This window comes from Octopus sinensis, linkage group LG11, assembly GCF_006345805.1.
Source record: "Octopus sinensis linkage group LG11, ASM634580v1, whole genome shotgun sequence".
NCBI classification, from domain to species: domain Eukaryota; kingdom Metazoa; phylum Mollusca; class Cephalopoda; order Octopoda; family Octopodidae; genus Octopus; species Octopus sinensis.
In genome coordinates, this window is record NC_043007.1 from 75,949,223 (window position 1) to 75,964,829 (window position 15,607).

The 15,607-nt window shown below is 36.5% G+C and overlaps 1 protein-coding gene across 1 annotated transcript in view; it reads left to right on the forward strand.

Moving 5' to 3' along the window:
- The window catches only part of LOC115217703, a 28,216-nt gene extending 12,699 nt beyond the window's left edge, over positions 1–15,517 (forward strand). Inside the window, exons 3-5 of the mRNA XM_029787459.2 lie at positions 4,037–4,126; positions 7,738–7,857; positions 15,219–15,517. Coding sequence (XP_029643319.1) covers positions 4,037–4,126; positions 7,738–7,857; positions 15,219–15,431 — 423 coding nt within the window. The 3' untranslated portion in view covers positions 15,432–15,517. The remainder of the gene's footprint in view (positions 1–4,036; positions 4,127–7,737; positions 7,858–15,218) is intronic.
- Positions 15,518–15,607: the final 90 nt, after the last annotated feature.

Below are 15,607 nucleotides of genomic sequence, written 5' to 3' on the forward strand. Positions count from 1 at the left end.
CCTTCTTGCAAGGTTGAAGGGGATGTTTGTTTTAGTGTGTCTTGGGTGGCATGAATTAAAAAGAAGGTATTGTTGGCGTCTGTGGCTTTGTAAAAAATGTCTGTTTCTATTTTAAGGTTAATTTTTTTAATTAGTATATCCAAGAACGGGAGCTCCTTTTGGTTGTATTCCATTGTGAACTGTATATTTGGGTTTATGCTGTTCAATAGGTTTTTAAATTTTAGGAGTTTATCTATGTTTTCATTCCAGAGAATGAAACAATCGTCTAGGAATCGTTTCCAATTCTCTTTTATGTATTGAGAGAGGGAGTTTCCTCTCTCAATACATAAAAGAGAATTGGAAACGATTCCTAGACGATTGTTTCATTCTCTGGAATGAAAACATAGATAAACTCCTAAAATTTAAAAACCTATTGAACAGCATAAACCCAAATATACAGTTCACAATGGAATACAACCAAAAGGAGCTCCCGTTCTTGGATATACTAATTAAAAAAATTAACCTTAAAATAGAAACAGACATTTTTTACAAAGCCACAGACGCCAAACAATACCTTCTTTTTAATTCATGCCACCCAAGACACACTAAAACAAACATCCCCTTCAACCTTGCAAGAAGGATATGCACAATAGTGTCAGAACAAAATACCAGGAACTTTAGACTGCAAGAACTCAAAAACACCCTAATTGACAGACATTACCCAGCTCAACTCATAGAGGATGGGATCAGACGTGCAACAGAAATCAACATAGAAACTTTAAGAAAAGTTCAACACAACAACACACCTTCCCCGAAAATACTACCTTACATATCTACATACAACCCCAGAAACAAAGAAGCCTTCACCATCATCACCCAGAATTTACCAATACTTCATAAAAACCCAAAATTAAAGGAAATTCTAAACATACACCAAATCATTAAAAGCTACAAACAGCCTAAATCACTTAAAAAGATTCTCACAAAGGCAAAATTGTCTTCTAAAATTACGGATGCAAAAGTAAAAAAATGTGGTAGATCGAACTGTGCAACATGTCCTAACCTATTGGAAGGATCAGAATTCTTCTTTAAAGAGGGACAGAAATTAAGATCAAATCTAACTTTACTTGTGCCTCTGAAAACATAATTTATGTTATTAAATGCTCGGGCTGCCACCAAGACTACGTGGGTTCCACGGGACTATCACTCAGGCGCAGATGCACACTGCATCGACAACAGATTGCATTCCCAGAATATAGAATGATACCTTTTAGTGAGCACATTGAGAAATGCGCAAAGCAACTACTGCCACAATTTTTAATCTTCCCATTTTACCAATGTGCTTTCGGATCATCAACACAAATGAGACTGAACAAGGAAACATTCTTCATTGAAAAGTACAAACCCAGACTCAACCATCCGAACATACTGACACAGAGAAATTAACAAGGAAAAGGGAAAAAAAATTTTTAAGCGATTATCTCCCCTACACCGGAAAAAATCACTCACTACCTCCCCTTATTTAGAAATCTCCTGGAAATAAAAACAACGATAATTCCATGCAATATAAACATAACGTCACAAGAAATTTGAAAAGCTACACGCGAAACCGGTAATTTCTTTAAAAATTTTAAAATTATGTCATTTTAAGGAAAGGGAAAAAAAATTTTTCCAATATTCTCCAGACATTTTGACACAAATATATATATTTTTTAACATTTAAGCCTTCTGTCGTTTTTTCACACTTTACTATTTTCTTATATATTCACCCACGTGCTTTACCAAACAAACTTTCTTATCTATAAATAAATATATATATATATATATATATATATATATATATATATATATAGGTTGTGAGCTCGAATCCCGGACCGGGCTGCGTGTTGTGTTCTTGAGCAAAGCACTTTATTTCACGTTGCTCCAGTTCACTCAGCTGTAGAAATGAGTTGCGACGTCACTGGTGCCAAGCTGTATCGACCTTTGTCTTTCCCTTGGATAACACTGGTGGCGTGGAGAGGGGAGGCTGGTATGCATGGGCGACTGCTGGTCTTCCATAAACAACCTTGCCCGGACTTGTGTCTAGGAGGGTAACTTTCTAGGTGCAATCCCATGGTCATTCATGACCGAAAGGGGTCTTTTTATATATATATATATATATATATATACATACATACACACAGACACACAGACACACATTCACATGCAAATAAATATAAGTTACTGAAATACCAGCTTGCTAGAAATAGGAGTCAACACACCAAAACAACAAACTAAGAAACATTTACTCACTTTATGTTTGTTTTTGAATGTTGCGGGTCATTCAAGTAAATGGTGTAATGAAATGAGTACAGTAATCTGTCGCCATATCGTGGTTCACCCATCACGGTTTATTATTTAAGATCATGTCAATTCTTCTGTGATGATGTTTTGCATTTATAATAAAATAATTATATGTAAATTATAAAAACAAACAAAAAAATATACAGTACTGTTTCTACTTCATGGATTTTCACCTATCATTGGTGTTTTTGGAACATAATACCTGCATTAGTCAGTATTATTGAAAAATAGATGAATACAGTAAGCTTGGCTGATGATCCAAAAGGTGAAATGAATTGATTGTAAAATGTCTGTTCTTGCTTTGTGGTCTATGCAAAGGTAAGGCTTGTTCTATTATGTGGCAGTTTTTGCTTTGTCTTTTGCTTGTTCTTTTATGGATGTTTTTGCTTTGTTTAGAAGAGGGGAAAACATTTTTGTTTTTGTTTTTTTGAGAAAAGGAGAAAAAATACAGAGAGGGAAAAGAGAGAAAGAGGAAGAGAGAGAGAGATACAGAGATAGAGAAGTTTCTTTTTAATTATATTGTTTATTTTGGAGGCAAGAAAAAAAGAAGAAGAAATCACGTTTTAAACATTGGAACTACATTCAGAACTAACAGTAACAGTGTAATATAAATGTTTCCTCTTCATCCATCATCATTACTATTAATAAAGCAATAATGAAATGACTATAATGAAGTTCTCTTGATGAACACCAACACCATTTAGCATACAGTGATGTCACCTTACATGTAATGTGAGTATTGTTAGATATCAATACAGCATTCATTGGAGCATTCATTTGCATTATTTTCCCAGCCAGCTGGGCACAGTGTCTGTGTGAGCTACCCATGTGGTGTTCATAATTTGTTTTATCTGAAGGGGTGGTCATGAATATTGTCTCTGTTTCTCTTCCCAATCGTTTTGACAAAATGCAGTACCTCTGCTTCTTGTTCGAACATTTAATTATGGAAAGAATTGTTTGATGAAGAGTAGCTCCATTGCTTTTTGGAACTTTGGGTCATCTCTTGAACTGTTTTGTAAAAGGGGAAGATTTTGAATTTTCCTTCACCACACATTTCTAGATATTTGCTCAGTGGAATCTTGTGTAGTTCCTCTTGGATGTGTTGACTGTGGGTTCTTGCACAGGAATTGTTTGTTTCGCCAATATAATTCTCCTTGCTGCTGGGGCAAGTAATGCAGTATATGAGATTCTGTGTCTTGCAGTTCATATCTGAATTTACTTTGAACAAGAATCTACTCTTGAATTTTTTGTGGGAACCACTTTCTATATATTTGAAGCTATTGTTGCACGTTCCACATTCCTTTATGGAGAATTCTGATTCATTCTCTAATGTGAATTTTACCCTTGTGAAGTGTTTTTTGAGATATTTTGGCTGGCGTCTACATCACCATCATCATCATCATTTAATGTCCATTTTCCATACTGGGAATGGTTGGGTAGCTTGACAGGAGCTGTTAAGGTCAGGGGCTGCACTGTGTTCCACAGTTGGTTTTGGCTTGGCTTCTACAGCTGGATGCCCTTTGTAACACCATTTTACAGAGTGTACTGGCTGTGTTTTTTTATGTTGTCATCATCAGTGCTTTTTATGTGGCACTTTGGTTTTAGGATATGTATGTGTGCGTGTGTATGTGTATGCATACACACATACATACACACAAATTTATATATATATATAAGAGAAGATAAATAAAGTGCTTTCATTTTTTTTCCCCAGATAAAAATCTATTTGATTTTGACTGTTTTATCAGCTTCACTGTTTGCAATTGGTGGAATAACTGCTTTTGTTATGATTAGTTTATTTGCGGTAAGTACACCTGTTCTTGAATTGTTCTGTTGAAGATTTCATCATCATCATCATCATCATCGTCGTTTAACGTCCGTTCTCCATGCTAGCATGGGTTGGACGGTTCGACCGGGGTTCTGGGAAGCCAGAAGGCTGCACCAGGCTCCAGTCTAATTTGGCAATGTTTCTACAGCTGGATGCCCTTCCTAACGCCAACCACTCCGTGAGTGTAGTGGGTGCTTTTTACGTGCCACCTGCACAGGTGCCAGGCGGGGCTGGCAACGGCCACGGTCAGATTGGTGTATTTTATGTGCCACCGGCACGGAAGCCAGACGGGCGGTGCTGGCATCGGCCACGAGTTGGATAGTGCTTTTTACGTACCACCAGACCAGGGATCCTGGCTGGTTCAATTCGATTTCGATTTCGCTTGCCCCAACATGTCTTCACAAGCAAAGGGGGTTGGCAAGGGTGCCTGTCGTACGGTCGCATTGGAGTATTTTACGTGCCACGGCCACGAGTCGGATAGTGCTTTTTACGTACCATTTCTATTAATGAAAGTTAACTATTTTGTTTTTATGATGGAAAAATATCAAAATAAAGCTCATTTGCTTCCTGTTAGTCAAAATTCAAAGCATACGACTAATTGACTTATTCTACTAAATTAATTTGTTTTGGAAAATCAGTTTTTCTTTATGTGAGCCACATTGTTAAAGCTGTAGTTCTATAAAGGAAAACCTTCAATTTTTTGCTTTTTGGATGAGAGAGAAGGGGAGTGGGAGAGAAAGAAAGAGAGAAAGAACGATAGAGAGAGAGAGAGAGACAGACAGATGGACAGACAAGGTGGCGAAGTAGCAGAAACATTAGCATGCCGGGTAAAATGCTTAGTGGTATTTCGTCTGCCGCTACATTCTGAGTTCAAATTTCACCGAGGTCGACTTTGCCTTTCATCCTTTCGGGGTCGATTAAATAAGTACCAGTTACGTACTGGGGTCGATATAATCGACTTAATCCGTTTGTCTGTCCTTGATTGTCCCCTCTATGTTTAGCCCCTTGTGGGCAGTAAAGAAATAAGATGGATAGACAGAAAGAGACAGACAGAAGGAGACCGAGAGAGAGTTTTGTTATTGACATAAAATCCTACCATTGCAAAGATGATGTTAGAAACTGTGGAAATCATACCTATTTTAAAGAAAATATAGACTTGAAGAAGGATTTCTATAGACACGAAGAAGGGTTTCTATGAGGAAATGGAACCAAGTTCTGAAGTCAATTCACTTGGCACTTACGGTACTCACAACTATAATAAACATGATAATAAATTTATAACTGTGATGAACAATTAATGTACAGATTAAAAATATCTGGATCAGAAATTATTAATGAAAGTTGGGGGTTGTATCAAATTATTTAAAACTAGCATTATGACCCGGTGTTGCTGGGTCGTAGTGCTAGTTTGGTATAAATTTGTTAAATTAAAAATTTGGAGTAATAAAACATACAATGACATATTAAAAAGATGAATTAAAATTCCAGAGAAAAATACATAGAAGATAAATATACAAATTTACAAAAATACATAAAAGTTAATCTACGGGCTGTTTCGGAGATGTGCCAATTAATATGAAACATCATATATTTAAAATTGACACTCCCTTTGTCAGGATGTTTTTTACACACAACACATAGTACACGGAAACAAATGCACAATTACATACCAGCTACATGCGAAAGACCAGACATTACGAACTCCCCAAAATTCTCATAGATACTGAATGCTACTTTATAAGCATATAATTCAATCTAGCAGCTATAGTAAATGGTATGCGCACAGCTCCATCTGGACTAATTCACTTCTGCACTCAATTAAATTTTTAATCTTTTAATTTCTCCCATTCATGCAAAGCCACATATTTGAGTTCAAGTCCTTGATACATTTTATTCTAATTGCTATTTTTTCTTTTAATTGTTATATTACGATTTAATTAGCATACTTTAGTTTTATTTTAACTACTACTTACTATATTTACTATATTTAATTCAATTGCTATTATTACCTTTAACTTTTATTGCTATTTTTATTTCTAAATTTCTTATGGAACGTCGAGTGGATCTTATGCGTACAATATATTTTTATATGATGTTTATATATTTATATATTACTATATATTTCTAAACGTTGGGCTTTATATCTGTTCTGTAGATATAAATGAATATATGAATATATGTTTGTGTTTGATCTTTCTGTGGATTTTGCTGTGCTCTTGTAGTTGCTGCTCGCATTGCCTCCCCTCGGATTAAAAAGTGTATACAGCTCATTTGAGCACTACTATTCCAGTCTGTTATATATTTTAAGCATTGTTGTCACTAACGATCTCAAGATATAACTTTATATTTTGTAATATATATATATATATATATATATATATATATACATACATCCATATACATACAATAGAGAGATGTTTTTGTTTCACTTTTAACACATAATACTGAAATAGTGGAGAAAATATGATATTGCTGTGGGCTCGCCCTAGGCAAGAAGTTGAACATTTATTTTTACTCATAAAACTACATGGACCCAAAGTAAGGCATGTGTAAAATTTGAATGAAATTGGTTGTGTAGTTCTCAAGTTTTAGGGAAACACACAGACAGCAAGACAGACACACATTCTCAGTTTTACATATATATAGATATTATTGATTTTTATTGATGGAAAACATTTGTAGATTGTTAAACTAATTTTTGATTTTCTTCAAACTTTTTCATATTTTTCTTTTATTCAGTTAAATTTTAGGGCCCTTGTACTTGTGTCCAGGCAGAGAGTGAAGGAACACACCATTATTGCTCACATATACATAGTACCTGTTGCTGACAAAATAAATGATAAATTACAAAACTCATCAAACACTTTTTAATTAGCATTAACATTAACTAACATAAAACACAATGTGGGTACTTCAAAAATTAATTTTAGATATTTGTAATTATGATTTTATTGTTTGGCTGAAATAGTGAGAAGAGATAATCATTTGATGTTGCAGAACAGTAATAGAATCATTAATAATTGGATATTATTATTTCACTTTTTCAATAGTTTCTCTAATAGAAATTCGACAGTTAGAATTGCATGTGTGCATTTTATAAACTTCTCTGTAATAATTTCTATAAAAATTTTCTTTCCTGAAATTTTCTCTGAGAAACACTGTAATGTTCATATGAATTTATATACAAGCTGTTGGATGTAGAAATGGTAAAATGTCTTACAAAACAGGTTGTGGTATTTGGTTACATTCCTTTAGATTCTGAGTTTAAATCCTTCCTTCAGTCAACAACTTTGTTTTTCATCCATCTGAGGCTGATAGAATTACAACTAGTAAAAGTTATTTAGGTTGATATAATCAGCTAAATCCTTGAAGGTGGCACCCCAGTATGGCCACATTCAAATTAATGAAACTAGTGAGACAATAAAAGACTACATAAAAACCACTTTAATACTACTGAGAAATCCTTAAAAGCGAAGCACTAATTTGCAAGATTAATTTCAGTAATACTAGAAAAGTATGGAAAGTACAAGCAAGATTATCATGTGTGACTTTCTTTCTCATTCACATGCTCTTTTTGTCTTTTTTAGACTGATTCTACCAACGATTTTATGAGTATTTTGTTTTTCTTTGGAGTATTTTTAATGGTTCTGGAATTTATTTTCGCTATTATTTCTTCAAGCATTTGTTGCTGCTGTTCAGGAATAAAGGTAAGAGCAGTTTTTTCCTTTACTTGATAATTATTTTTGCATTGCAAGACAAAAGCAACTGTCACACTGTTTATGCCATCTTAGATGGCATAAACTCCTTTCAATCTTCTCAAGTGGTGAAATGATTAAAGAAAACACTTTTTTATGGAAGATGAGGCTCCTTGTCACACAGCTAAAATGACCCAAGATTTGTTGGAAGAAAATGGAATTAAAAAGCTTCCATGGCCAAGCCAGTCACCAGATATGAACCCTATTGAACACCTCTGGGACATAATGGACAGGACACTTCATAAAAAGAACAAGAAAGCATCTTCAAAGCCAGATCACTTGAGATTACTGCATGAAACTTGGCAAGAAATTCCTCAGGAAAATATTTGGCATCTGAACTTTAATATGCTTAATAGGGTCTTTGAATTGAAAAATGCAAAGTATATGTCTACTAAATATTAAATATTTACATTATAACAATTAATAAGTAATCTTAATGCATAATTTCAGATTTAAAAAAATTTTAATGATTATAAGGGTGTCTTACTTCTGTCATGTGTGTGTATGTGTGTGTGTGTGTTTACGTGTGTATGTGTGTGTGTGTGTGTGTGTGTAGATAGATACTTCTAATATAGCATAAAATTTTTTTCAAAAATTTCATCAAGTGGCCAGGATACTAAAATACCTCTTAAGGTGAAAATTATAAACAATTATAAATAAGGGCAAACGAAAAAAAATTTCAATGCCAATCTGAAAGCAAGCTAATGGAATTTTTTTTAATGCTTTCCTCGATTTCAACAGAATGTTAATTATAGTGATGTATATTGTATGTGGTGATTGACAATTTAAAGTCTATTTCTCAGCATATTGACATAGAAATTTCTTTTTCTTTTACCTTTATTTATAATTTTATATATATATATATATATATATATATATATATATATATAGATAGATAGATAGATAGATAGGTAGGTAGGTAGGTAGATAGATAGATAGATAGATAGATAGATAGATAGATAGATAGATAGATAGATAGATAGATAGATAGATAGATTGATAGACAGATAGATAGATAGATAAAGATGGATATAGCTGGTCTATGGGGGTTACCCTAGGTTTCATATCCATAAAGTGCTTAACTTTAGAGCATTTCTTCAGACCCTAGGCAAGTGGCCTCTCACTAGCTAGAGATGCCAAGCTAAGTACTTTATGGATGTGAAAACCAGGGTAACTCCATAGACTAGCCATATCTATCTTTATCTATTTATTATTCTATAACTTAGAACCTGCTTCTTTTTCAGATTTATGATTTACTGAGGAGATATTTCTATCTGTCTCTTTCTCCCTCCTCTTCCCCCCTCTCTCTCTCTCGTTGCTCATACATGACCATCATCCATCTTTCTTTTCCTCACGCGATCATCATACTTTTCCTGCACAGATGTTCAAAAGAGTGGACGTGATTTTTTTCTCCCTCTTCTATCTTTCTTCTTTTCAAAAAAAGTGTTTCTTCTTGTGTTCACTATTTTCCTCTAATTCTGGTCTAATGTTGCTCCATGTTTGTTTTCATTCGGCTTCCTTGTATGTCTCCACTGTCATGATTTTGTTCCCAACTTTAACACTCCATAAATCCTACATTTTATTTTAGAATTTATGGGAGCAACTGTTTTGAAGACTCCTATTGTTGTAGAATGCTTGAAATGAGGAGTAGATAAACAGCTAATAACTGATGAATGGTCTTTTCACAGTGGTTATTTGTCCTGTTTTCCATTTCTTCTCCTTGTTTACATATTTCATGTTATTTGCACCATTGGTGACGTCCTGTACCCATATATGCATGTATATATATATGTGTGTGTGTATATATATATATATATATATACACACACAAATAGAAGAAGTTCTAACCACATTAGAACAACACATAAGTGTACTTCTCATGGGAGACTTCAATCTACCGAATGTCAGATGGCCCGAGGGGCTTTCTCTCCCAGGAATGACAAGATGTGAACGAGGACAGGCGAGGTCCCTCCTGAACCTCACCAACACCCTGTACATGGAGCAAGTAATACTCCAACCAACCAGAGCAGGTAACACACTGGATCTCTGCTTCACAAATAATATGGATCTCATCCATAATGTGAAAGTGACACCGACACTACTCTCGGATCACAACATGGTAGAGCTGACCATGTACGGGCCAAAAGAGAGCACGGACATGCAGCCTACAAGAAACCCTCAGAATCTTTCCAGCTTGAACTTCAATAAGGCAAACTGGAAACAAATTGAGAAAGAGATCCTCAAACAAAACTGGCCTGAATGTCTCTCCTCGCCGGACATCGACATGATACTTCAACAATTCATGTCTGTAATGCAAGCCATATGCTACAAATGTGTCCCAGAGAGAAAGGCCACTGTACACAAGAACAAAATCCCCAGAGAGAGGAAAATTTTAATGAGACGGCGTACAAAAATTTCAAATCGCCTAAACAAACAAATTGAAAGCAGTGAAAAGTCCCGCCTGAAAATAAACTGTTGGAAATTGAAAATTGTCTGCAACTCTCCATGAGAAGGAAAGAGCAGACAAAGAAGCCTGGGCTATAGACAACATAAAAACTAACCCCAGAGCTTTCTACAGGTATGCCAAAGAAACAGCTACGGTGCACTGTAGGATAGGGCCACTCCTTGAAAAGGATGGCACACTCACAGGAAACCAATGAGGGTAAGTGATATACTGAATGAACAATTCAAGTGTTTTCACTCCACCCCTTGGGCATTTCCAAATCAGCAATCCAACTGACTTCTTTACCACTGCAGATATAGAATCAGAGGCGGCGACGATAAATTACATCGATATAAAGGAAGACGATGTAATAAAGGCTATAGATGAAATGAAAACAGACTCAGCTATTGGCCCCAATGGATTCCCGGCAATCCTCCTAAAAGTATGTAAGAGAGTCTTAGCAAGACCACTGCAGTTCCTCTTTCAGAGCTTCCTTGCAGCTGGCAAACTTCCAAGAAAACTGAAGGAAGGTAAAATATGCCCTATTCATAAAGGAGGTAGCAGAGCGGAGACCAAGAACTACAGACCTATCTCTCTGACCTCACACATCAGCAAGGTCATGGAACGAATAGTCAGAAGGAAACTAATCACCTTCCTTGAAGAAAATAACTTGCTGCCTGACACCCAACATGGTTTCCGACCAGGAAGAAGCTGCTTAACTCAGCTCCTGCAGCACTATGACTGGGTGCTGAAACAACTGCTCAACCACTCAAATGTGGAAGTCATATATCTCGACTTCGCAAAGGCCTTCGATAAAGTCGATCATGGAATGATATGTCACAAACTGCGTGATCTTGGCATAGTTGGAAAACTAGGAGAATGGCTTCACGACTTTCTGAAGAATAGAAGTCAGGTGGTAGTAGCCAATGGGGCCACTTCCATTAGCACGCAAATAGTGAGCGGTGTTCCACAGGGCACTGTTTTGGGACCACTACTGTTCATAATGGCCCTCTCAGACATGCCCTCAGCCACGCGGAGAGCCACGATCACAAGTTATGCAGATGATACAAAAGTTTCACAGGCAATACAGAACCCTGAAGACACTAAGCACCTGCAATATGAGCTGGACGAAATATACAAGTGGGCTGAAAAGAATAGCATGCAGTTCAATGCTGAAAAGTTTCAAGCTTTATACTATCAGCATGTAAAACTGAATGCAATACCCAAGGAATACACTGGACCCGGAGGGATTGCAATCCCAGAGGCACAATCAGTGCGTGACCTGGGTATTCACATGAGTGATGACGCGACCTTTCATGTACATGTTGCTAAACTGACAATGAAATGCAGGCGGCTGGCTGGATGGATTCTTAGAACCTTTAGAACAAGAGAACAAGAAACCATGATGGTCCTCTGGAAGACACTTGCCCTAAGCCACTTTGACTATTGCTCTCAGCTATGGTCACCATCCAGTGTCAAGTTGATCACAGAACTTGAGGCGATCCAACGAAGCTACACGAAGAAGATAGCCTCTATGCAGAATGTAAGCTACTGGGAAAGACTCAAGAGATTAAAATTATATTCCCTGGAGAGTAGGCGGGAAAGATATGCCATAATATACATCTGGAAGATCCTGGAGGGAAGTGTCCCGAACTTTGGCATCGAGAGTAACGCAAATGCCAGAACTGGGCGCCACTGCATGGTGCCTAGGACTCCAAACTTGCCATCAAGATGTAGGACAAGATTCTGTGATAGCCTGGGCTTCCGAGGCCCACAGCTCTTCAATATCCTCCCAAAGAACCTGAGAGACCTGCATGGGGTGGATACAGATGTCTTTAAAATGGAGCTGGATCTCTTCCTGTCAGGTGTCCCAGATGAACCAACTTCATGGCAGGAGGGGCAGATGAGGGCAGCTGCATCGAACTCTCTCATGCACCAAATAGCAGTTGCTAGAAAGCCTCCATGAAGTGAAACCAAGTAGCAACACCAAATGGCGGTGCCCCAGCATGGCCACAGCTCATAAGGTGAAACTAGAATCAATCAATCAATCAATCATATATATATAGTGAGAATTTACAAAAAAACAAAAGATGAAGACGGGTGTGTAAACAACAAACAGATGTATTAATTTAACGCTCGGGAAGTGAGACAGTCTTTTACATTTTGAGCCTACGCTCTTCAACAGAAAGGAACAGAGAAATAAACAGGGAGAGAAAATAGAATATATATATATATATATATATATATATTATATATATATATATAATATATATATATATATATATATATATATTATATATATATATATATATATATATATATACATATATATACACCCCACCTCTATCCCAACCCTCAGCCTAACCCACACCCCACCCTTGCTTTCTCTGCTCTCGTCTCCCCACCTCCCAACACCATCACACCATACCACACAACATCACGTCACATCACACCATCACACACACACTAGCACTGACCACTTCCCAGCCCCACTTCTTCACACCTAGACATACACACATGCACACGTCAAGGTCACCAGCCCTCTTCCACATGTACACACATACTCTCTTATACACACACACACGCACCTTTGTTTTGGGATCACCACTACTTTATTATCACCCCTTCTTTCTAGCTCTCCTGTGTGACCCTTCTGTCCGGCATTAACCATGATAGATCGCTAGCCACTTACACATTCTTTATTTTCTCTCCTTGTTTCTTTCTGTCTTCCTTTCTGTGGAAGAGCGTAGGCTCGAAACGTTAAAGACTTTTTCAGTTCCTGAGCATTAAACTAATGGATCTGTTTGTTGTCTACACCACCTGTCTTCATCTTTTGTTTTTTTTGTGAATTCTCCCCCCCCTATATATATATATATATATACATATATATTATATAAGCTTACAAGGAATGAAGCCAGTATGCTCCGATGGATGTTTAATATCAGTGTGCATATATGACAGAGTAGAGACAACTGCGCTGGTATGGTCATGTGGTGAGAATGGATGAGGGTAGCTGTGTAAAAATGTGCCACATCCTTGCGGTTGAGAGAACATGTGGAAGAGCTGGGATGAGGGGGTCAAGCATGACCTTCGAACATTAGGCCTCACTGAGGCAATGACTAGTGATCGGGACCTTTGGAAATATGCTGTGTTTGAGAAGAACCGGGAAGCCAAGTGAGACGATAACCTCGTGACCTAGGCCAGGGGTGTAACCAACCCACTTATGTGTGCCTTTCCTTCATTGGACGCTAAATTCTGCTTGCAAAAACCTGTTAAGGCAAGTGAAATCGAAATCAAATTTGATGACTGGTATCCATGCAAGTGGAGTGCTAAGAGCACTATCCGAGCATGATTATTGCCTGAGCAGGAAACTTGTTTCTGTGCCAGTGGCACATAGAAAGCACCATTCGAGCATAATCGTTACCAGCGTCGCCTTACTGGCACTTGTGCTGGTGGCATGTGAAAAAACATTCGATCGAGGTCATTACCAGTGCCACTGGACTGGCTCCTGTGCAGGTGGCATGTAAAAACACCATTTGAGCATGGCTGTTGCCAATACCATCTAACTGGCCCTTGTACTGATGGCCCGTAAAAGCACCCACTACACTCTCAGAGTGGTTGGCGTTAGGAAGGGCATCCAGCTGTAGAAACTCTGCCAGATCAGATTGGAGCCTGATGCAGCCATCTGGTTTGCCAGTCCTCAGTCAAATCATCCAACCCATGCTACCATGGAAAACGGACATTAAACGATGATGATGATTATTTATTATATATGTTATATATATATATATATATATATATATGTGTGTGTGTGTGTGTATGTATGTATATATATATATATATATATATATATAGATAGATAGATAGATATATTATCGGTAAATAATAAATCCGAAAAAGATGCACACTCTAAGTTATAGAACAGTATAGTATAAAGATAGATAAGACTTAGTCTATGAGATTACCCTGGGTTTCATATCTATAAAGTTCTTAGCTTTACAACGCATCATCAGACCCCAAAATCTGTTGGCACATGGACTCTCTAGAAAGTGGCTTCTCGAGAAGATGGGGGAGGAAAATAGTTCCTTATTTTGTCAACAACAGGGGATTGTCACCCTTTAGCTGTTATTCATAATCAACTCTGTTAGTGTGTGAACTCCAGGGTGCCAGCTGGAATTTCCTGGAACACAAACAGGGTTTGAAGACGTATATATATATTGCACAGTGATCATTTTATGCTTATAAAATATTATTATCATTATTTACAGAATTGTAAAACTCAATGCTGCTTACCAAAAACCATCTCAGAAAAGCACATGAAGTTTGCTTACAAAAACAACTCTGTGAACTAATTATAATTCTTAAATCTGATGGGAAGAAGCAAGGTTCTAGTGGTGGAAGCCCAAACTACAAGAGGCTTGTCCCACACAGAATGTTTCCAGTTATTTTTGGGTACCTCCTCATACTGAATATAGTGTACACATTGTCATCGAAGAGAGACAAGTGAAAAAGTATGTGTATGAGACATGTGAATTAGAGTAAGGTAGGGAGAGACAAAAAGAGCTGAAAAATGAAAGAAAGAAACTAATGAGAAAATGAAGGAGAAAGGCAGAGTTTTCTTGAATCCTCCTTGTTTTAATTCTGGGGTGAAGCAGAAGGATCAGGGATTTTCTTTTCTTCGAGAATTAATCTATGATGATTTTAGAGGGGTATGAAAATTTTGTAAGAAGCTCATTGAGAGATGGTGATGTTTTAAGACAAGCATGCAAACATGACATATATATATACTAATTAAAAGCTATGATTTAAAAGTAATATTTTACTTTTTAAAAAAGATAATCGTTTCAAAATTATTTTTCTGCTTCTACAGAAAAATGCTGTCACAACACAAAGACAAGAAGTTTTGGTTCAATCAACTGAGAGAAATGTTTTGCCAGCTGTTTATCCTCCAAATGTTTATCCTCTAAATGTTTATCCTCCAAATGTTTATCCTCCAAATGTTTATCCTCCAAATGTTTATCCTCGAAATGTTTATCCTCTAAATGTTGCTGGAGAAGCTACTCCTTCATCAAATTCACAATGAGATGGAATACAACTTTCATACTTTGACTAATTGTAAATTGTTTAAAAAGCATTAAATATATATATATATATATATATATATATAAATTACACCATCTAGAAAATTACATATAATAGAAATATTAAATATAAGATAAAAAATAATATACTATTTGATTTAGTATTTCTAAATTGAAT